Source organism: Thunnus maccoyii, chromosome 17, assembly GCF_910596095.1.
Source record: "Thunnus maccoyii chromosome 17, fThuMac1.1, whole genome shotgun sequence".
NCBI lineage: Eukaryota > Metazoa > Chordata > Actinopteri > Scombriformes > Scombridae > Thunnus > Thunnus maccoyii.
In genome coordinates this window covers 12,906,028-12,930,810 of record NC_056549.1, presented here as the reverse complement: position 1 = coordinate 12,930,810, position 24,783 = coordinate 12,906,028, and the positions used below count along the sequence as shown (strand labels likewise).

The following is a 24,783-nucleotide window of genomic DNA, read 5'->3' as shown; positions in this document are numbered from 1 at the left end:
TATTAATATGACAAATGACAACATTTATGGGATTTTTTTCTCATGACTGTTAAGATAATCAGTCTACTAACTACACTGTTGAAAACAATAACCTTACTCCTAATTTAGCACCATTTATTAATTCACATGAAAACATCCAGTGTACTGAATGTCATCCTCAGCTCTACTCCAGTCCAATAGCGCTACCTGGTGGCGATATGATGTAACTAACCTACCACCAGCTTTGAAAGTATAAAGCACAAACATGCACCATTTCCAGGCTTGATAAGTGAAGATTATGGAAAATCAAAACAATACCGACAATAAACATTTTTTTACTGTAAATTGGTGAAAAAAATAACTCATTACACACTAGCTGAACACTGTTACACTTGAAGTTTTACAGTGAGAGACATGCTTGTAACCTTCATTATCCCCAATGTAGCTACTGGAGAGAGCATCCACACAAAGGGTTGCTGCCAGACAGAAAAATGATATCTTTGTGGTAAAATTACACTAATCTGTCCATTAGTTTATCATTGATTCACATCAGACACAGGCATCATGGCCAGAGTCATCTGAACACTCAGTGCCCATCTGCAATTTGTATATACAGCATTACGGTTTCCTGGCAATGGATTATTGAAAGAGAACAGAAACACAGTTTTTTTTATTGTATTTCTGATAATATATTTCAATGGCAAACTAGAGGACTGAAGATAACTCCAGTTTGTATATGATGTGCAAGGAAAACAATATTTATGCAAATGTCTTTATTTCAACACAAAACATAACATTTACTTAACAAAATACAACACACATTTGGAATTACTGTAGGTGATGGCATCAAATAAGAATGACATCCGAGACATTTTCAAAAGCAAGACACAGAGGGCCATTTCATCCGCCATGGAAAAGCACAATAAAACCCTCTGCATGTTATTGACATTATGTAACTAAGCTACAGTAGGTCATGATTGTCTGTGGAAAAGCAAGACATACAAACTCACAAAACAAAACACAAATGCAGAATGTAATATCCTGTCGATGCTTGCACACTGAAGTACTTTTTTTTAAAGTTTATGAGCTTATTTTGCTTAGTACAAATACATTACATTGATGGGGCATTGGAGGTTTCAGTATTACATTTAAGCCAATTTAACATATCAGCCTCACTCATGTCGTCATACAAAAACAGAATGTCTAGAATACATTCTGGCTATAACTGCTTTTAAAAAAAAGTGTTCCCATTTTTTCTTTACATAAGCTGTGCCAACTTCCAGACTGGACTCACACATAAATACTGCTTCCTCGGGACATGTAAAGTATACGATTCACAACACTGCCTGTTCAAAATAGTCATGAATGAAGGTTTGACAACACATATGTTGCATTGCACCAGCAGTGGTTCCCAAACCTCTGGAGGGGTGCAGAGCTACTGCAGGAGGCGCACATCAGTGAGGGGTAAAATGTGGTGATGAGTGAAACCACAGTGCAGAAGTTGAATACACCTTTTTCACAGCAGATTATTTTAAAATGTCTAACACAGGCGTAACTGATAACAGTATTAATAGACCCCTTTGCATGGCAGACATTTGGACTTGTCAGTGCAGGAAAAACACAGGTGGAATTAGTAACATTAACGATGGCTGCACTCCATTTAGATGAGCCAGTTCAAGCGCTCTGGTATAGCACGTGCTCACTGACTGACGTAGCTGCTTACTGGGACAATTAATGGAATGGAGCCATTTTTAATGTTATTGTTTACACCTGTGTTTTTCCTGCTTTGACAAGTCAAAATATCTGCCATAAAAAGAATCTATTGACCGCTCTCCCAAACAGCGACTGTCCAATCATAGTTTGTGTTTTGTGAGACTGCCCATTGGGAATTTGTGAGAAGCAACACTGAAGTTTGAAGTTTGAAAGAGTTTGAAGGAACTGTCTTTCCATAACCAAAACAGAGTGAAATTGTAAGGACTTGTTTTTAATCAACTCTAATTTAAACTGCAAATGTTAGCATGCTCGGCAAAGCTAGCTTACTACTTACAGTTGTTACTTCCAAACTTCCAACTTTATCATGATATGGGTTAATGGGTTACAAAAATCCCCGTTCAGGACCTGAGCATCCACTGAATGGGAGCCAAGATGCTACTATATCAACATATATATTAACATCTGTCCTATAATACTAGGACATCTACTGTGAAAACCTCAACACATGAGCCCCTTTAACTTTTTTTAGCACTCTACTTCCAAAAAAAAAATTAAACAAAAACTTCCGTCTTACTGCACTTGTACCTACTTTGGATATGCAACTTTAGCCTCAGTGTTTTAGTTTCAGCTGTATCATGTACATAGCCATTGTATTCATATATAAGACGCTTATACAGAGCTCTTGTTTAAAATGATCTATTATTGTGGAGTGGACGGGCTTCCAAAGGGAGGGCATGGCAGAAAAAGTTTGGGAACCACTGATTTACAGTAACAATGATCTCCTTGACAGTAACGTTGGACTATAATCAACAATGTATAAATACCATGTTTCATTCTGTGTAAAGGAATATCGTTTATAAAGTGTCACATTTGAGCACCATGGTATCCTAGCAACTGCAAGGATACAGAAAACAGACGCGGATTATAAATGTCACGGCGGTCCAAAAGGAATGATAGTCAAAGCCCCATTTCCTCTTAGCACTGGATATAAATTTCACCAAGCTTGACAAAACCTGTGAAAGATGGCATAACATAACACTGAGCCTGTCCAGATATAAAATAGGAATGTCACTGTAAAGTCTAAACACAAGGAGAGGAGTAGAGCTAGAAAGAGAAATTTAAACAAACATTAGTCAGGTTCCCCCACTGTCGAGCTTGAGTAGCGAGGGGAGCAAGTGAAACAGCTTTGGCAAATACTCTGGGAGAAACGTCTTCCAAATCGTACTCAAATCCATTGAAATCAGGGGGAAAACATCTGCCGCCATCCAGGGATTTCAGATGTTCGGTTTTAATGAAAGTGTGCTTCACATACACATACATGTACTACACAGTATTGGCCATCATCAATCTTACTTTGGCTTCTTGCCGTTTGCGGAGTGGTGAGGTAGAGAAATGACTGAGCGGCAGACCTGCTGTTAGCTGACTTACGGTCGAGATCGCATGTTGATGGCATTTGCATCTGGAGTGTTGCTTGGCTATATGAGAGGTAGAGGATCTGTTCGCCTCACACAGGAAACTGCCCTGAGCCTGCTAATGCACTGGAGTGTGTGTGTTTGTGTGTGTGTTGGATGGAGAGAGACAGAGAGAGAGAGAGAGAGAGAGGAGAGAGAGTGTCTGTATCTGTGTGTGCTGGATTCTATCTGAGAGAAAGCTTTATGTGTGTGGGCATGTCAAACAGTCATATGTACATGTACAAATATATATACTGTGTGTGCTGAGAGGAATGTTCAGGGCGTTATGCTTCTCCATAAGCTGAGGCTTTGTCCTTTAACAGGTCCAGACACAAATGACAGCTCCAGCTCCCTGTGAAGAGAGAGAGAAAGAGAGGCTGAAATCTTTCTCCTTCCTGCTCTTTTCCATATATAGCTTTCGCCTGTAGCCTCTCTCAAATATACAGTACAGTAAGACTTATATTGTATCAACCCACTGATGTATAATAAAACCAATGAGAGTGGCTCTTAGCTGTTGTACCTTCAGGGGGCTGGGTCATCGGAGGCTTCAGGCAGTACATGTGGTATCCTCTGTCACAGTCATCACAGAACAGCAGCTGGTCCTACATGGGCAGCACACAATGAACATCTTAGATATTATATGAAATATGTACAGGGGAAAGACAAATATAAAGGTTTATAGGCTTATATTATATTGAATGCCATTTAGCAGCACACATCAGCTACAAAAGATGCCTGGCACTTTGTACTGTTTTCACAGCATCATGAGACAGCTAACAGTGCTTGAAAGAGGCCAAATCCTCTGCCCTCCTTCTTTGTTGAAACTACGCAATAAAAAGAAAAAGATTTTCAAATGTTGACAGCAATGTAATATTATCCACCTTTGTTACAGTGTTTGCTATGGAGGAGATTTTATTATTTCAAAGTTAGTCCTTTTTATTAAGTGTTAACAATATTATTATTATTTGCAGAAAGTTTCTCCATGCTCACCTGAAATCTCAGTTTAAGGCGTAACATCATAGCTAGTTTGGAGCCAATCATGGTCCAGTATGCAACTTACACAAATGTAATGGGGAAACTTGAAGCCTCCAGTGCAAATAAACTGAGAATGGACTTTATAGTGAAGTAGGAGACATCTTGTGTCCATCAGTTAAACTTCTGAGGTGAAAAATATTTGCACATTCATAGATTCAAGATTTTTCAATGAGGGAGAAACAGTAGATGTAATTTTAACCATGGATCTTAAAACATGTCTGGAGCAGGTCTTTAATGTTTTATTACCCTGTAAAGCACTTTGGACTACATTTGTTTTAAATTGTGCTATTTATGGTTTGTGGTCATTTGCAGCTTTTATCGCAAAAAAGCAAAAAAGCATAATCTTCATGCTTACAAAAACATATTACTGATGTAATTATTATTGCTGAACCTGGAAGGGTGATTTATCAAGTATATGCTTGGCCAATATGGTAAATTAAGTTCAATGTGATGTATTGTTCATGACAGGCTGAATGTTGGATGTGGAAAGGTCAAGGCATTAAAAGGAAAACAAGTCAAATTTGGTGAGCTTCAAAGCAAAATCAAAGGGAAATCTAGAAATTACATTTGAACACTGACATTTCCGGAGCCACAGAGGATCATAGATATACGTACATCATTCTCTGAGGTGCCACAGATGCTGCAAGACTTGCACTCGATGCACTGCCACTGGTATGTCCTCACTGCCTGCATCATGTTCTCAGTGAACTGCAGGCATGTGGGGTGACCTGTGGAGGGACGGTGAGGAGAGACGAGAACAGTGAAGAAGGAATGGGTTACAGCGTGGATCGCCGGAAGTGTCTGCAAACCAAAGTCTAAAGCATTTTCCTAGGTAATCATTTAAAGACATGTGGCAGAAGCTCTGAAATTGTGCAGGAGACAGAAGACACAGACACAAATGTAACTGCACATCTAAATATATTTAGAGCATCCATCAAAAGCTGATTTCCATCATCTGCAGCTGAATCTGCAACATCGCCTTCTTAATTTTAAGTAATTTCTTAATGGAGTAAATAGGAAATTCTCATCTGATGCAAAAAATGTTCTTTTGTAAACACATTTTTGAGATACAGCAGAAATCAGTGAATCAAAAGGGATGTCAAGCTGAAGTAATTTAGAAACAATATGTCTGCCATCATGAAAAAAAGATGAAAAAAAAAAGCTTGTCTATGTCTTTATAAGAGCCAGCAGTAAGTGTTAAATGTGTCTGTGATTCAGACTTCTGTAATTGCACCCCGTAGTGTTGACAGTCCATACAGCTGGATGAAATGTGCATCAAAAGGAATCTAACCACAAAAGACAAGTGATTATTTGTCTGGAAAACAACCAGCCAAGTAGTGTTTTATCATCCTCCCATAATTCTACAGTCATTGCAACACATCTTCTGAATGTTATTTGGTATATTATGTGAAGTACACATTTTTACATCTACTGCCAACTTTTAAAGCATCCCCATTAGCGTCACAGTTCTGTCAGCATGTCATGCACACAGTATCAATGGGGTATCAATGAGCCATGAATGAGCCATAATCAAGGAAGAACTGATTTACATCTGGACTGGGAAAGCAGCCAGAAAACACTGAACACATTCTCTATCAGCCTCTGGTGGGTGAATAAAGACAAAACGTGTCAAGTTGAAGCTGCGACCTGCCTCCCAAATGAAACTGTGGAATTACAGTCAGGGAGAAATTAGCTGTGGCAGTTGAATAGATGGCCTATCAACTTTAACGGATTAGCAGCAGGCAGTAGAATGAGCGCATCTACTCAGCGTCTACTGACAGGAGCAATGGGATGCCGATTGGCTCTTACCTCTCGGCTACCTGTCCTCTTAGCCAATGGAGTGACTCAAGAGTCCAACGTTCATCCCTCCCCCTGCCACATTAGCAGCAACTCATATTCATTTTGCCATGGAAAACCTCATGTCATTTATTCCTTTTTTCTCTGGTCCACAGTGTGTGCTATCAACCTTTCCAGTCCAGAGTTAACAGGAACATGGCCGTCAAGTTTATGATGTTGATTATCTGACGCAAGCAAAGTCAAAAGTAAGAGATTTTTTTTGTTTTGTCTATCAAAAATTGAAAAATGTCTTAACATATCAAACTGTAAAATCCACATGAGCATAATAAAAAAATGGCAATACTGTATATCCATCAGAAATGAAACTTCCAAGAAAAAGCTGGCTTTGCGTATAAATATATCCGGCGTCTCTTCCAAGAGTTTAAAATAAATCCGGTGACTTTTCTGGTAGAAGTGCCCTCAAGGTGAGCCACTGTAGTCCGATCTGCGCCTTCTTTTTCAGTGTTCGACTAAAATAAAAAAACATCTTTTCAGAAAATTATTCATATAGCAAAAAATGTCCAACTAGTCAGAAAGTCTGCTTCTCAGCTGTCATCCGCAGCCTCATCGTCTGAAAACAAAATGTCTTCCAGCTCTGCGTCTTCAAAGCCATGAAACGTGGAGGCCTCGCTGTCTGATGTGCTGCCGAACAATTCTTCTAGAGCACTCAGCTTCCTCCCATCCTTCTTCACTCCTCCTCTTCCAGCTACCATGAAAACATCAGCGTCAGAGCAACACAGAAAAGGCCACACACTCTTGCAGCTGTCCTAACAAACTCTACTGTGGCAAGAAAACATTTCGCTTGCTGAAATGCACACCCTGCTCTCTTATTGCATAGGACGGTTGAGCTGATCCCATAAATGTTTTGCTGAGATATCCAGAAGAGGTGGAGTTGGCTAGTGTGGGAAAAAAAAGGGGGGAAAAAAGAAACAAAAATGCAGCCAAATGTGCCATAAGGTAATGCATGAGAACTGAGGAACAAGAGTGAAGGCATGTCGTCTAAAGGCAGAAGTCCTTACTGATGGACGAGGCTGACATGGAGAAGCATGCAGGATGGAAGCAAGCAGCGGATCCTATAAATCGATGTTATTTTTAAATGGAAAATTGCAAAGAGTTTCAGCAGTTGGCTCTTGATTCTCATGGTCGACAAGGCTCATTGACAACCCACTGAAAAGACACGGTAGCAACATAAAAGCTCACTTCACTGCGCACCATAAATGTCTGGTGAAATCTATATCATCAGCTAAAAAGACACAGGTCAGTTTGAACAAAGATGACTTGGAATAACTATTGAAATGAAGGTGTCCTTTGTATTTTAGTGATTTTTTTACCAACTTGACTGAACTGTATGAACATTACTGTGAACTGTAAAGGCCTAACTAGACTTTGTAATAATAGTATCATGACTGATTGGCTGATCACCCAAAGAAATGATATGATTATTAATCCACATCTTTGATGCAGACTCTTAAACTGCGTCAGATTTGTGGCCACCATTTCAGTCCACGTAGAAAAAAGTTAAACATCGCAAGGAAGCGAGGAATACACATGAACAAGATTGTGAATAAAAAGGAAGCAAAGGGAAACAAAAATGAGATGTATAGTAGACACAAATTAAAGTATGAAGTAAGAGTCTAGCAGACAACTAATTTCTGATAGTCTTCATTATTTCTTCATAAGAAATGGTATTCTCTTGTCCTCACTGCTAATGTAATCACTGCTATCATCTCAAATTATACAGAATGAGACACCAATAAAGTTCAATATTTTAGGAATATGCTTATTCCCTTTTCTTGCCAAGAGTTGGATGAGAAGGTCAAAACAATCCTCATATCTGCACACTAAATATGAAGCTACTGTGCCTAGCGGAGACTCCAGGGTGTTACAGTGTCCAGCCAAGAAATAGTCAGGCACGTATCTCCCTGTAAAAACACAACTTTTTTTTTTTCTACACTACAGTTTTTTACACTTTGGTTTTTGTACAGATTAAACAAACAAGATATAACGTGCTAATTAGTGAGCTTTGGGAGGTGCTTTTGGACAGAGAGCCTGGCGAGCTGTTTGTAGCTTCATATTTCCCATACAGACATGAAAGTGGTATCAATCTTTTCATCTAACTCTTGGGAGGAAAGCGAAAAAGCATATTTAGCAAACTTTTAAACTATTCCTTTAATGGTGAGGCGAACCAAGAATGGAATGGAAAGTTGTGGAGACTCACCAGAGCGTCCACAGTCAGAGCAGGACACCAGTTCCTCAGCCTGGCCTGTTTTCCTGTTGGAGCCCTGGTCTCCGAGGCAGAAATCACAGTAGTCGTTGGGGATGATGACACCATCTGGACCCTTCTGAGCTGTCGGCAGTAACAGACACAAGTAAGGAACAGTATACATGGGACAGCTTGACGGCATCTGGGTTATCATAAAAAAAAAATACACATTGGTTTTTATGTGCTACCACTTACATTCCTGTTCTACGCAATTACATTCTAGGTAGCGTCTTACGTTTATGGTGATCAGAGCTCTGTGGAGGAGACGGGGTCATCTCTGTTTCCTTTTCCTCCTCTCCCTCCTCCTCTGCCAGGTGAGTGTGGGTGTAGTGGTAGCTCAGGCCGGGTCGGTTCTTGTAGCGCTTTCCACAGACTACAGATAAAACATCACAGGTCCTTTAGAAACACACAAAACCTGGTGCAACCTAGAGCACCAAATATACTAGACTGAGAGTCTGCTCAAAATCAACTGTCGTCCCTGCCTAAATGGAAATAAAACAGAATGTGTGGAGGATGCCAAAGACAATTTGTAGTAACTTCATTTCAATGTCAGTTTCCATGTTTGATGGTTTGCCTCAAACTTATTTTATATGTGAACCAGATCATATACAGCAGAAAACTGACCAATACATCCACCCCAAGCTGTTGTATGCTTTTATTATAAGTTGTTAGTTTTACTGTGTTTTAGACTATATATATACTGACAATACTAACACTGTAACAATATATCCGATTATAAAATGTTACTTAAATAGTATAAAAAATGGCTAAAACTGTAACATACTCCTCATTTACTTTAAGACTTTGTTCAGTTTAAGACAGTGTTGAGAGCATAGATTATTGCTGCTAAGACAGTGTTGGAAAAAAAGCTTTATCTGGAAAATTTCAAAGGCAATAAGGCCCTTAGGACAGGCAGCTAATGTGAAATCAGGCATTTAACCAAAGATCATCATCTTATTGATAATTACTTCACAAGAAAGTCCACTGAAAAGTCTGATAGAATGGGGGTGTATCAAAAGCATTTTCCTACAGCTGCTTCTAACAACATTACGTAGTTTTTATTACTCTTTACACATATAATGCTGTTGTTGATTATTACAAGCACACTAACACAAGGCTGGAGCTCAACAAGCATCTTTTTTATCCTGCTGTTGTTGTACTGCCACACCGTGGACGTCACAACTCGTACATATAACAACAGGATTGGGTTGGAAGCATTTGGTGTGCTACAAAAGTATGAAACTAGCACAGACTATCAATCTAGTCTAGTATTATTCTTGGGAATCATAGAAAACTCTTCAAAGTGAGCACATTAGAGCTGTAGCCATCATAGAAGTTTCTTATTATGTATCTCAACTTTAGCGTAACGAAATATGCATATTTTACCCCCATCCAATACCATGGTTAAAAACAAACTAAAATTTTAATTTTCCATGACATTCCTTTCAGTGTAAACACTTCTACAATGGCTACATCTGTGGATCACGTCACAGCTAGAGTGGCCTAAGAAACATGCATCCCTCAGTGCGGCATTAGCTGAGCTGGCGCTAAAGCATCACTTGGCGCATGCCTTGCAATGAGCAAGCGTTAAGGCACATGGCATAGCGTTAGTGTCATGCAATGCTTGCACTGAATTCAGGAAGGTTGTCTGTACTAGTATAAAGCATGTAAAGCATTAGACATCTCTGAAGGATTAGCATTCAGCCAGCAATTCCCACACCAGATGCCCATAAGCAAAAAGGCCCAATCATAAAGACAGTTCATGGAGCCCCTAGAAAGACAAGATGGCGACAGATTCAGATACCTTCTTCAGCCTTTTTTGAGTTATGCTTTTGTTTGTATCTATCTGGAACAGAGAAGACACAAAAGCAAACAATAAAGGAAAGACAGAACAAGACACAAAACGAGGATGAGATTCATTTGTTTGGGGTTCATTCAGCGTGCCTATCTCTATCCACATCCCCACGGCAATCCATTCCATCTGGATTCTGTCCAAGTACGAAAGTTGCATGCTAGTCAGGTCTGGATTGACAGCAAAGTCTTTCTTCATGCTGCAGAGCACTGCTCTTAGGAACAGAAGGAGAGAGGGCTATCATTGAAAGATGAGAGAAAATGACTTGTCTGCTAGATTTTAAATTTCAAATGTATAAGCAAAGACTTTTGAGCAGGCATGTGGAGAAAAGTTTCCATAATAATTTGGAACCAGGCTTAGGTTGAAGACACTGTAAGTCTTTTGTCACAAGCTTTTAGAAACATTGTGATTTTTTTCTGAATTTAGGTCAACAAACATGTAAAAGACAAACTTAATGGTACAAAAAACATGATGGCACATGATGTAAGAAAGAGGCAACTTTTCTTCTCTCTTACTGTCACAGACGTAAGGTTTGTCCTGGTCGTCGATGTTAACAGGTTCTGTCCTCCTGCGACTTGATCCTCTGTTCTGAAACAAAATCCAACACATACTTAATCATCCGGTGTTTGAATGTTTCAACGCAAATTCAGTATATTAAACAGCATATTGTGCGTAATTTTGCTGTAAAATTAATCAAATATGTCTCAAAAACAGGGATTGGTAAATGGTATTTAGCGAAGACAGAATCCATTAATCTTCCTTGCTTTCATGGTAGCAACATGCTGTAGATTTTTTTTCATTTAATGGATTTTGTATTGACAAAACTGTTATTATTCTCTTCTGCACCACACACACACACACACAAATACAGTATGTGTGACTTCCCACATCCTGTCTTTGTGTCTGACACTCACTTTGCCTCTGTTTCTGTTCTTTCTCTTTGGAGTTTCCAGTTCAAAGTCTTCGTCATCATGGAAACCATCCCCGTTTTCATCTGCTTCCAGAACTCTCTGCAGAGCACAAATGCACACATACAGAAAGAGAGAAAGTTAGATGATGAAGAGGAAAAGAGGATGAGGAGTAAAACATGGAGGTGTGGGTTAATGCTCAGTTGCACGCTCTTATTTCATTCCAAAGCGCATCATACAAGACTGCTTTTATTGCTCCAGATCTTATCAAATTAAGTAATTACAGTGAAATCCTGCTATAGAGATCATTTAGATGGAAAGATCGTACATTAACTTCAATTACTGGGTGTGAGGTTTCTTACCAACGATACAGAACAATACACATAACTTTAATTATGGTTGAGACAAAATGCAAAGTAACAAAAATACCTGTATTTCCAGCAAGGTCTCTTCTTCTTTATTGATGTTGTTTTTTTTCTCCAGTACGTTTTCCCCCCTCAGGAGGGCCTCCAAAGCTGTGGCCTCCCCCGGGGGCACCTCACGCTTGGGGGCCAGCTCTGCTTCTGTGGAGGTGGGGGCAGTAGAGGGTAAGAGAAAAGACGTTACATTTCGGATGCACAAAGTGTCACTTTAGTTTGGACGGAGGGCCAACGGCTAACGAGGCAGGCTGCCAGATTCAACATCAATAAAAAAAACTATGGTGCACCAGGGGCACAGTGAGGGAGGAAGGAAATAATGAACCAAAAAAAAAAAAAAACTGCTTATAGGCCTAAATTGCGTCTCCAATATCTCACTCTTTATTTCTTGCCTCCTCCAATGTACTTTATCTTTCTTATTCTCTCTCTTTTCATTTCCGTGGAGTTGAACTTGAGGCGGTGGCTTTAGCATCGACTCCTCTTTGAACTTTAATGCCAGGCTGAAAACAGAATGAAAGTGGGGATGTGATAAGACAGACGGGGCATGAGCTGCGCTACTGACGCTGTAAGAATCTCTTATTGAATGCAGAGCTGCTGTACCTCTCTGTGTCCTCTCTTCCCTCCTCTTCCTCCTCCTATTTCTTTGTTTCTATTTCTATTTGTGTTTTCTCTGTTCTTCCTCACCTCTCCTTTGACTCTCCTGACACCAACAGTGGGGTAAGAAGTTGAACATGAGAGCTCATTGCTTTTAACGCATCTTCAAATTCAAATGTATATAAAAAGCCCTCAGTGTCATCTACCCTCATGCGTATGTGTGCACTTTTTTTTTAGACCTTGATCAGATTAAACAAGGGGACTTTATACTGAAGGAAGCAAAATGGCTGCTGAAGCACAGCTGTTGATGTGAGCTGTGACATGAAGACAAATACAGATGGTGTAGAAAAATAAAAAAAGGAATTGAATTCCGGTTTAAAACTATTTCAAGAGTAATCTTGTGACAGAGTCTTCTGTGTACCTTCACACACGCAGACAAACCTCTCTGCTCAGGAAGCATTAAATAAACATAAAGCATTTCCAAAAGCCCCGAGAGGGGAGCACTCGCATTCCTCTGTCATGTTATGATAGATATCTGAGCCAAACTGCAGAACTGGATCTCTGAAAAACAAAACTTCTACTCGTTCACCCTCAGCTACGATTGCTTTCCTGCTCTTGTTAACTACAGTACATCTCTGCTTTTCTTTCCCTTTATGTCCTGTGGTCGGTTGGTGGGTTGCTGCTCTGGGGAGTTCTCCTTTTTTTTCTGAAAATGACTGTCCTGTGACTGTCCTAGTCATTTTTTTAAAGTCAATTTTAAGTTTTTTAAGTTCATTTTAAGTTATCTCAGGGTACTTTTCATATGAGCGGGTCTTGACTGTACTCTTTAATATATAGAGACCCGGCATTCCCCCATGAGCAAGCACTTAACGACAGCAGCAAAGAAAAACTCCCCTTTAACAGGAAGAAACCTCGAACAGAACCAGGCTATAGGTGGGCGACCATCTGCCTTGACCGGTTGGGTTGAGAGAGAAACAGGGAAGGGGAGAGAGGAGACTTAAAGCAGCATTGAGTATTATATTGCGTCTGGAAGACAGCGAGGGGGAAACAATGGTGTGGCAAAGCAGAAACAAAGACGTGCCTTTATTTCTCCCCCTTATCGGGTTCCTGGGACATTCCTTTGCTAAAATCCCCTATGACACACACATATGCATGTATGGATGCATACACACACACACACACACACGCAGACAAAAAAAGCACACACTTCCACCTCATAAGACTAACTTACATTCTAATGCCTCATGGACAAATGATTATAGAGGCCCTGTTAGGGTGCTTCCGTGCTGCAATGGTGAGGGAGAGTCATATGTGGGGGTGTTTGTGTGCTTATGTATGTGTGTGTGTGTGTGTGTGTGTGTCTACTGCCAGAGAACAGTGAGAGGAGGCATTGATTCAGGGGAGAGAATGAACTTGGAGACCTGGCGAGAGAGACGAGCTAACCAGAGCCAGATGGTCAGATAGCGAGCATTAACGCCACTCAAAGCTCAGTGCAGCTACACAAGAGCAACACACACACACACACACACACACAACATATACGTGTATGTACAGGATGCATCAGTTTAAGTGACTTCGATTGTATAAATGTAGGTCGATACTGCGGTGGCAATGGCTTTCACTGTGCATGCATGTCACTGTGTGTGTGTGTGTGTGTGTGTGTGTTGTTGTTTGTCTTACCTAATCGAAGCTCACACAGGCGGAGCTGGGGATCGAGGGGAGGGTGGAGTCGCCTCTTTTTTCTCCAGCAACGAGCAGGGTAGGTATACATCTGTCCCGCCGCCTGGCCTGCACTCACACACACACACACACACACACACACACACACACACACACACACACACACACACACACACACACACACACACACACACACGAGCATATATATGAAGAGACACAGGCTCACAGGAAGAATTTTAACAACCACTGGCAAGCTTACCATTTCAACAAAACTTGCATTGAGAGCCCTCCACACATGCACACACACACATACACACACACACAAAAATACACACAGTGGACTGGCGTTGTTTTCCTGACACTTAATATATCCTGATTTCAGGGCTCAGGCTAATGGTCCATAAATCCAGAGAAATCCTGCTCTTACAGCCAGACTGTTTGTGACTCATAACTTGGAATTTGTTTGACTATGTTTTGGGAATTTTAATGTCTTCTTTGCATATAGATGAGTGGTGGGAGGCACAAAAAACATCAGTGTAGAAAAGTTATCTAATGTTAAAAATTGGTTATTTTCACTTTTACTCCAATAACCAATTTAAATAATTTTGTTTCACCACTATTTCAGCAAAATAGGCCTCTTGTATCATTTAGATTTTGGTCATGTGTATTCTGCCCTTGTGTCCAATAATATTCCATCATTAGCTTGGCAGAAAACATAGTTAGAGGAAAATAAGTGTTTTTTCCCTGTCTACATGAGCAGAGAAACACAAATCAAGTAAAGGAGGGGGAGGGATAAACCCAGAATAAATGCATATAATGTGTGTTAGGTCTGCCACAAAGTATAGGGTGTGGCCTGAAGGGCTTTGCATACAAGATGGAGAGCAGTCTATTTGTGTCCAGCTCTCAGTAAAAAGCAGATTGTTCCCTTCGGCTGTACAGGCGACCCAGATGTGCAGAGCGCATTCTGACTGCTTGTCTCAGGATAAATCGGCAAGTGGTAACTCATGAAATATACAAAAGAGGAGATGACTTGCTTTTTTTTTATTTAGGGACGGTATCTATAGGTTCATCCTTTCTATCCATCCACATTTAGAAAGAAAAAGTTTGACATTTTAGGCAATGCGCTTATTCACTTTCTTGCGGACAGTTAGATGAGAAGATTGATACCACTCATATCAATCTTCTCATCTTATTCTCTGCGAAAAAGTGAATCAGCGCATTCTCTAAAATGTCAAACTATTACTCTCACATCAGTAGAAGTGGGAACTTACAATATGGACGAAAACAGATCCACACTATTTAGAACTTCTGACTTGTTTATTTGGAAAGTATCAGTAACACAACATAGTTCAGCGGATCAGTAGGTTACTTCTCACCTGGCTGGCGGTGTCGCTTTTCCATCCAGATGTAGCAGTTGTTCTGTGCCACGCCAGTTTGCGAGTCCAGGAAGGGCATACGCACACTGCGCTCGGCACAGAGACGGGCATTGTAACTGCGACAGTGCTCGATGGCCTCCCTGTAGAACTGGTCACCGAGCCTGAACGCAGATCGACAGACAGACAGAAAAGGCGGCAGGTAAACAGTCAGATAGACAAACAAGAAGGACAGAAAGACAGGAGATAATCACTTGAAATGTATTGAATGTAATACAACAGGCTCATTGTCATTTCCCTCTACAACTGCCCCATTCATTCAACATCTGAAGTACATTGAAAAAAATATTCCTTTGTGGAACTCAAGTTACCCACAAGTAACATTATAGTCTTATTTCTGACATTGATCCAAGCTATTTCCAGCATGCTGCTTCGATTTCGGCTGTCTGTGCGATGTGAGTGACTTTTGACGTCCTACCAGCTAAATGCTAACATTTTTTGGATGGTTAATGGTAATAACATGTGCTGGGCGGCTGATGATTTGGTACGGTCTGCAAATCAAGTATTAGGGGGCCTGTTCTATCCTGGTTTATTCTAGCTTAATGTAACACACCAAGACTTCTCTCCAGCATTTTGGCTCAGTTTGTTGTTTAAAATCAAAAACAACATGAAAACAGCTGGGCTGAAAAGGAATATCTATACAGGCAAAGCATAACGAGGGGCTGTGAAGGAGGACACGATGATGAACCATGAGAATAGATGAAATGCTTCATCCTGTCAAACTGATAGATGAGTGAGAGTACCGGATCGAAGTCCACACAACAGATGGACTACACACACGCGCACACAATCGACTAGCAAGACGGTATAAATCAGGATGTGTGCTATCAATAACCTCCACAGTCTCAGTCCAGAGGCAAGATTTTTGCAGCTAAGATCATTGGAGTCAGACGGAATAAACCAAATGGAACTCACTTTTATAATGTTTTTCATGTTTCTTTACTAAAATGACAGAGGTGATCCTGTATTTAATTACATAAATCAGAGAGGAAGCCAGAGGAAATATGGTTCTGCTGCAGAAACACTGAACTGAAATGGCCAATAGTCTCTTAACAGTTTACTATTTATTTACTTTTGTTAAATGAGACAGTCGTAAAGGAGAATTTGCCGTTAGTATCTCCTGTGTAAGATTTCCTATCATCAAATTTTCCAGAATTCTTCCAAATTTCAGCCATCGTAATCAGTGACGGAAAGGTTAGTAGTTTTAAAAAGGTGCCACTCAGATCATTTACAGTTGAGGATATACTCAAAGCAGCAGAATCTCATCTGTCTGTCTGTTTACGTGCATACATGTCTATCTGCTTGCCAGTCATCCTGTCTCCCTGACTGGGCGAGCAGAGATGGGCGCTCTGTTGACTCTCTACACAGATATGTAAAGAATGCCAAGCTGGACAAAGACCAGCACTCTGGTCACACTGAATCTCACAAAGATGTGCAGTGTTTGGAGGTGGAGGGAGCGGAGGGTGGATGGAGGAAGAGGATGGAGGGGGGGAGGGAGAGGGGTGAGAGGTTGGAGTGAGTAGCAACAGGGAGCGGACCAGGTATTGCATGTAGGAGAAAAGGCAAGGCAAGTTTATTTGTATAGCAGCGTTCAACAACAAGATAATTCAATCAATGGCTTAGTCAATCAACTGAAAATGAATTGCCAACTATTTTCTATAATCAATTAGTCGTTTTGAGTTATTTTTTTAAAGGAGAAATGTCCAAATTCTCTGATTCCAGCTTCTCAAATATGAATATTTTCTGGTTTATTTAGTCTTCTGTGATAGTAAACATCTTTGGGACTGCTGGTCTGGACAAAACAAGACATGTGAGGATGTCACCTTGGGCTTTGGGAAACAGTGATTGAGATTTTTCATCATTTTTGTACATTTTATAGACCAAAGTAACTGATTAACTGAGAAAATAACCAACAGATTAATTGATAATGAAAATAACTGCTAGCTGCAGCCCTACACAACACAATATAAACAGCATCTTCCCAACATTGGTGAAATAGAGAGTTACATGACAACTCCATCTGGATTGATCTTAACTTAATCTAAAGAAACAATAGTACATCTTATTGAAGATAGATTATTCTAAATTATGTTGAGATACAACAGATATGTGGTTTCATTTAATAGACAAAACCCTGGTATTATACAGGACAGTGCAGCTGCCTCGGTCATGGTGTATTATCAGGAGAGGCATTTAATTTGATCAGCAGTGTCACAAATCAAATATGTACACCAGAGGTCATCAAAATCCCATTGATGTACGTATCCATGGATTTATTTTGGTAAGGCAGCAGTAGAAAACAGCAGCACAGCTAACATGCATCTCCAGTACCACGGTGTGTGTACAGTATAATGTCAGGGGCTTAAACACGTGGCGGTTGCTAGCTGAGGTTCTTGTCAAGAGACACACAGATACAAGGCCTGCAGCTGGTGTTTTTGGTGGCGTCCGTGTGTTTTTACAGTACGACAAACCAGCAGTCGCAGTGATCCGGTCACATCTAAATCTGCCAAAAGATACTTCCTGTCAAATAACTCACATTCCCAGAGGTGAAGCGTTATCTCTGCTGTCAGTAGTTGTTGCTTGGATTGAAACGTGTGTGCGTGTGGACCTGCAGGCCCTTTCTCCTCATCTGTCTGTCTGTCCTTCCTTCTTTTCCTCCTTCCTTGTGTCATCCCATGTCGCCATTTTTGTTTTTGCCCAATTTCCAACAACAAAGCATCTGCATAACGTCCCCGGGTGGCTTCATAAACTCTTACATAAGTGGGTGTTCGTGCCTGCTTGTTTGCCTGTGTGCCTTCATGTGCATTTGTCTGTGTGGTACATTCATGTGTTGGGTTAAGTGAGAGTAAAGAGACAGTGTGTGTGTGTGTATATGCCTCCAAGACCATCTGTCTATGAGTTGCCTGTCCTGAGACATCCTCCCCCCCAACCCACCCTTCCCCAACCTGATACAACCATCAGAGATTGTACTGTGCTACTGTTTGTACCCATTAGTGGACTGTATGGCTGATCCTAGTTATGGTGCTTATGTAAGTGGAGTTTTGCATGTTGGGAACGCACATTCCTCTTGGTCAACAGCTTCCTGGATACTGATGGAATCTGCAGTTGCTGTGTGTGTGTGTGTGTGTGTGTGTGTGTGTGTGTGTGTGTGTGTGTGTGTGTGTGTGTGTGTGTGTGTGCGCGCGCGCGCGCCTGCGACCACTGTGATTGTCTCAATTGCTCCCATACTAGCACACAGAGAAGCTTTGTGTGGATCAGTCAACGCCAAGTGCAGAAGCAGCCATGGGCAGAGCACCATTTCATCAGCTCATGCTAATCGTTTACAGGTCAGCGTTTTCAGGTATAAGCTCACAGAGATGGACGGGGAGGGGGGAGAACTTAAACGAGCAGGACCCTGTCAGTATTTCAATCCCCTCTTTTCTTCCGTGTTCAGACATCAAGGTCTATCACACCTCACAGGTGCCCATGAATGATTTATCACAGCCAGAGGGAGACATCGGACAGCTGAGGTGCTAATTTCATTTGCACTGAACTTCGGGGGTGAGCCAATAGGATCACCCACACACACACACACAAACACACACTCCCAAAGAGCCAGCTGAATCCCAAAGAAGAGCTTATGGACTTTATGAATATTCAAACTTACACTTAAGCCTCTCTGTGGAGAGCGGTGAGGGGGGTGGGGGGTGGGGGGTGTAAGCTCTATAAATCAGCCTTTCTGTTTAGATGTCTGCTGTCATTCCTCTCCATCAATCTTACTCTTATCTGTCGCATATTTCTGTCAGTCATGTATTACTCAAAGCACCTTCTCTTCCTCTCTACTAAATAGAATAATTAATCAATGAAAGAAGTCATCAGTTGCATAATAAATCACCGTCATATACTTCTCTTCACATTTGTGTTCATCTGTCTACACTGGTCTACACACATTCCTTGCTGTTTCAACAAGCTGTGAAGTGATACATGACACTTATTAGTTTCTTCTAATGTGGTACTAATGTGGTTATTTTAGAACTGGAAAGATTAGTCGAACAATTTTGATAGTTGAGAGTTTGAGAGAAAGTGAAAAGTATTCGTGTTTTTTTGTTTCAAGCTTCTCGGTTGTGAGGATTTGATGCTTTTCTTTGTGAAACATGTTAATAAACTGAATACCTTTGGGAGTTCTGCTGTTGCTCTGATTAAACAAGCAATTTAAATCACCTTGAGCTCTGTGAAATTATAATGAGCATAACTGAGAAAATAATCAGCCTTAATCAATGTGTTTGTCTGTATTGGTTTAAAGCTACATAAATTACCATTTTGCCAAGCTGCAGGAAGTGTTGTGCCTCAGATTGGCATAATCATCCTTTGTCACTCTCTATATCAATGAACTCTCTACATCGAGGGTACATCATAGGGTCTAGATTACATCCGCAAAGACACTACAGGCCACGAAGAGGCCGGAAATCAATTCAGCAGACGACAGACAGACAAAGACTTGTAATTCACATGCATATGTTTTATTTATGATTTGTTATTATAATTTAACTGGCTGATTTCAGGGGTTGAGGGAACATAAAATTGAAACACTATCATCAGCCTCTGGTAATGTACAAAAGGGCTTTAAGTTTGATTACACTTCAACAACCACAAACTTAATTTAATTTAATTAATTTAATTTCTCCTACACAAAATGAGACCCCTGATTAGATTAGCCGGTCTGCTTTTTCTAAGAAGTGACTGTGTGTCTGTGCGTTGGCATGTTTGCAGGTGCTTGAAGAGCCATGGTAGTATTAAAATATTGCTTTGTCTCTGCAGTTATCACATTTGAAGGAGATGCTATGATTTGTTCCTTCAATTACAACTATGATATACAGTAGATGCATTAGAAAAAAGAACTTAGTACTAGTTATTTATCTTTTCATTATTGTCATTATGTGAACATAAAAAAGGAGTAAAACCTGCTTGAATATGTCTTTCTAAAGAACTGTTTGGGATAAAACATCACATCAATGTTATTGGATTATAAATGGATTTATAAATGCTTTTTAATTTTGATCAAACTCAAATTATTTCAGTTTCATATTAATAATAGTAGTAGCAGTTTTTGTAGTACAAAGCAGGAGTACTGTACTCACTGACTAATTCAAACATCACTCAGGCAACTAATTCTTCCACAACTCAGCTTTTAGCCTGACATCTATTGCTTCACGCACATCTTTCTCATAAAGCTTGCATGATCTGCCCACTAGAAATCATTTATATTATCTAAATAAAAGTGTCAGGGAATGATGGGGGTTTATAGCAAATAGGGAAAAGGATGGTAAGAGGATGAAGTCCACTTTTGGCTGAAATGAGGCCCCAAAGACTAGAGAGGGACTGGAACAGAAAAGGAAGTGTGGGGCAGGGCAACAGCATGTGGGCACTGATTGGCGCCTTTGTGGCACTTTGTAGGCTGAGCAGCGGGTGAAGCAGAGAGCAGGGAGACGAAGAGGAGGAGGAGGAGGAGTAGCCAGGGAGAGAGAATGGGAGGGAAGAGGAGGGGTCCGATTTGTCCCCGGGCACACGTGTTCCCTTTCAAACCCTGTCACACTCATTTTCTCTCAAACACACACACGGATGCGTGTACGCACGAGCGCACACTCGCGCGCACACTTGTCCGTGCGCAAACAGACACACAAAGGGAAGAAAAGAGAAAGGTGCAGAGTGCAGTCGGAAGAGGGCTGGGGGGGGGGGGGGGGGGACAGGACAGGGGAGAGGTATAGTGCAAGCAGCTAAAGAGGAAAGGGTGTTGCAGAGGGGAAACCCTGATTCAGATGCTGCAGTTGTTTTGCTCTGGAGGGGAGGTAGAGAGGCTGAGGCCTGATGAGGTAAGGGGTGGAAGGTGGAGACGTGGGCTGAACGATAACTCACTCCAACTCAGCATGGTGTCACTGGAGGAAAGCAATATATTTCATATGTGAAGAATAACATGCATTCATATCTCGCCTCTCTACTTCCCCCCCCCACCCCCTTTTCCCCTTACATATCTCCTTACACACACACACACACACATAAAAAACATAAGGAGAGAAACATGTGCCAGTTCCATGTGCAGAGCACTGGGGAGGGTGGGGTGGCAAGGGGTGGTGGTGGTGGTGGGGGGGGATCACTGCATGGAGCTTTCTATTAAAAAAATGTTCCTGGCCACTTAATTCCCTGTGCCTGGAAACCATTCCCGGACATTCCCATTCCCTGGGCTCGGAGAGACAAAGGCCAGGGTTCGCCCCTGTGTTGAGGGTGTAGTATAAATATATGCAGTAAATGCAGCCAGACAGACAATCCAATCCCCCCCCCCCCACCAACCCCCAAACACACCCGACCTCCATCACTCACTCATGCTCCCTCTCACGCAAATTGGGGGAGGGGCGCGTGGCTACACAACCTCCCACGCATGCAACAAACACACACAATAAAAACACACAACCCCAAACGCTATAACCGACCCCCCCATCCAATCCACCACACCATCTCCTTCACATTTCCCCCCCCCCCAAATCTTTGCCCACATCCTTTCAATCCTTAAGCAAACACAGCCGGACGACTTTCCACCTGAGCTCTGTCGTTCATTCAAAATCCAATCCAGTGATAAGAAAGAAGGTAAGAGGACACAAATATGCATATAAACACATCTCTGCACATGAAGCCAACAGCTCATTTGAATATTTCTCATGTCAGCTCCTCATTAGGTCCCATCCCACACGGCCTCCCAGGTTTCAATCACAAAGAGGTCTTTGTAAAAAAAAAAAAAAAAAAGAGTGAGAGAGTTTAAATAAATCAAACTAAATATGCCCGGTTAAACAAGACTGGGTGAGTGTAGAAAGCCAGACATATTTACTGCCAGCTGCTGATGGTTGTAATTCATCTCTCAGAGCTAAACACTGGCAGGAGAGCTGGCTAGATTATTACCACGTTCTTATTGACTGCATATGATTTACCAGCCACATCCTGAGGACAGATGACAAGTCGGCCCTATTGTTTCGAACAGACAGTGGGGCTGAAACGTAAACCACAGCAACTCATATGTGCCTTAATATTGGTTCTTACACAATCATTTCACATACATTTTGGGACAGTTGGTCTCTTTTGGTAGGTGGAGTCTTGCATCTGACTTACACACAATCACACACATTGTTTTCCATATTTTTGCTAAGAGCGGTAGGATGGGGGTGAGGGGTCTGTCTGAGAAAGTCATATATGAAGGGCAGATGGGGCTCCCTCCCTCCATCTCTGCGGATGCCCCAGAATCAGTCTGTCTTTCTTTCCGTGTACCCCTCTCTCTCTCTCTCTCTCTCTCTCTCTCTCTCTCTCTCTCTCTCTCTCTCTCTCCCTCAACAGATGGACCCAGGAGAATACTGGGACGCTCCTAATCTGCTGCTCTGCATGCACAACTGAAGACACACAAAAACAAACGCACATATACCTACATTCCCTACAGCCTAATCTGTTTTGCTAGAATACAACAGCTTAAAGCCATTCGTGCCAGACAGTAAGAGCTTCATGAGTTTTTACTTCACCAAATGGGACATTTCAACCTCCTTCTCTTTCCACTGAATATTAATTCAGAAAAATATTATTTTCACATTAATCACTCTGTAAAATTTACAAATTTGAATTTGCTTTATTGGCACAAATGTCACAGCAACAATATTGCCAAAGCATCAAGAATCAATGAAACAAAATAACATTAACACAACATTAAGATTGATATTTATTAATTCTATATACTTGTTTTACACTTGTATCAAAAATTGATAAGTTGACACAGTATTATAAAACTGCCTGGGGTGAAAGCAGATAGATGACTCACAGACCATTAGATCAAATTATGTAAAGCTTTTAATAGCAAATTCCTGTCAAAACATGCTGTGTTAAAACATTTATGTGTCCTCTTGCACAATAGATGTTATAACTGTGTAACTCTCCACACATTCCCCATGACCAGTGGTAAACATCTGCTGTCAGCCAGCAGGAAGACAGACTTACACTCGGTAATATAGACTAAGCTTATACAGTTCATGCAGGGTAGAAATAAATAATATATATCTAAATAGCTCAAATGGATAAATCAGGGCTCATTCCCTTCATGGTGACTCCATTAATATTCCGGTTACTAGATTGTATTCAGGTTTAAAAAATAATAATAATAATAATAAAAAGCTTTTGGATTTTTTGACCACTTTCGAATATTTCCCCCAAAACACAACTATGGTTGATGTTTCTACAAATCATAAATTGCTCGTGCGCCCACTTTCAACATCAGGACTTCCGCAGTTAAAAGTAATCCGTTTTAAACCTAAAAACTTCAGGGAAACTGCACGACCTGTAAATCTGTATTACATTGCAGGTTTTCTATGACGTTGATAGTGTATAACAACATATTTGCATGCATTTAAAAGCACGAGCCGAGCAGTGAGCGCGAGAGAGAGCGAGAGAGAGAGAGTCTCCCTTTCAATGTGCGCTTTGTGACATGAAGTGCATGAAATTATCTATGCAAATACAACCGTCTGGCACTGACAAAGAGCCCTGCATGCAAACTTCTGTCAACCATGTTTATAAAGCACAATGTGGACAAAGGCAACTTTCTGCCTAAGTGAAAGTGCATGTGAGTGAGAGAGCAGACATACTGTATGCGCGCGAGTTGTTTTTTCCCTGCAGATTGTGCATGGATGCATGTTTTTAAATTTGTATTACACAACCCAGCAAGAGGGATACAGTACCTGCAGACAACAAACACACGGAGATTGGCCAAGTACATGGCAAAGAGTTCAATTTGTGATTCTTATTTAAACGCACGTTTAACCCTACAGCCTTTGCATCATGTGCGCAATCACTACATGCAAACTATGCAATAATTTATTTACATATTGAAAATGTACTTACGATTTTAGAGGATTATGAATGACAGTCGCCATTTTCCTGCAGGACTGTAACGTAATATTCCAAATCTCGGTGTAGTTTGGGACCCTTATGGAAAAAACACAACAGCCAATGCGGTCCTGATCACTGTGCTCCCACCAATACAACACCAGCATCGAGACATTAGGCGTGGCTTCTGAGAAAACTGTCAAAATCAACGTCCCATTCCTCAGAGTAGTAATAGTAACCTTATGAAATATAGTTTATTTGGCTTTATTTTGTGTGTGTGAGTGTGTGTGTGTGAAAATAACACATTTTGAAATAAGAATATCATATATCACGAGCTTTCTCCTTTTTATAGTTGGTTCGCCAGCATATAATAACAATAAATAATAATAACAATAATACATTCGATTTGTACCGCACTTTTGATTTATAGTGAAACTGAAACTGCTACAGTATTAATAACATAGAACACACAACATAAAGAAAATAATAATAAGAAGTATTAAGATGAAAAAGCCTTCCTGAATAGAAAGATTAAGACCGCCCTTTATTTTTATTTTATCAATATTAATAAGGGGCTAAAATTAAATGCAGCTAGGTTTTCGGAGTACACGTTTCTGAGCTGGTACTTTAAAGTATTTTGAATGAAATAAAACAAATTCCTACATTTATTATTCTGATGCGTGGCTCATACATTCAGAAAGAAAACAACCAATGAACACCTGTAACGTCAGACAACG

The 24,783-nt window shown here is 40.8% G+C and overlaps 1 protein-coding gene across 4 annotated transcripts; it reads right to left on the bottom strand.

Moving 5' to 3' along the window:
• Positions 1-762: 762 nt before the first annotated feature.
• dpf3 (D4, zinc and double PHD fingers, family 3) lies at positions 763-24,540 on the bottom strand. 4 transcript variants are annotated; one of them, XM_042389995.1, is made up of 12 exons: positions 24,062-24,179; positions 15,104-15,264; positions 13,728-13,835; positions 11,467-11,600; positions 11,044-11,139; positions 10,645-10,717; positions 10,082-10,123; positions 8,513-8,650; positions 8,233-8,361; positions 4,794-4,906; positions 3,664-3,745; positions 763-3,495 (listed from the first exon to the last, which is right to left on the bottom strand). In XM_042389995.1, exons 1-12 carry the CDS (start codon positions 24,091-24,093, stop codon positions 3,428-3,430), a joined length of 1,176 nt encoding a protein of 391 aa, XP_042245929.1. In that variant the 5' UTR covers positions 24,094-24,179; the 3' UTR covers positions 763-3,427. The 4 variants fall into 4 exon arrangements, with proteins under 4 accessions (XP_042245929.1, XP_042245930.1, XP_042245932.1 ...); XM_042389996.1 differs by lacking the exon at positions 10,082-10,123 and having other exon boundaries at positions 24,062-24,176; XM_042389998.1 differs by lacking the exons at positions 763-3,495; positions 3,664-3,745; positions 4,794-4,906 and adding an exon at positions 4,922-6,720 and having other exon boundaries at positions 24,062-24,540.
• Between the last annotated feature and the right edge of the window lie 243 nt (positions 24,541-24,783).

Coding starts and splice junctions, on each gene's coding strand:
- dpf3 (XM_042389998.1), bottom strand. CDS start 24,213: ATGCTGGTGTTGTATTGGTGGGAGCACAGTGATCAGGACCGCATTGGC. Junction 15,265..24,061: donor ATTCATAATCCTCTAAAATC/GTAAGTACATTT, acceptor ATCTGCGTTCAG/GCTCGGTGACCAGTTCTACA. Junction 10,718..11,043: donor AGAACAGAAACAGAGGCAAA/GTGAGTGTCAGA, acceptor ATTTTGTTTCAG/AACAGAGGATCAAGTCGCAG.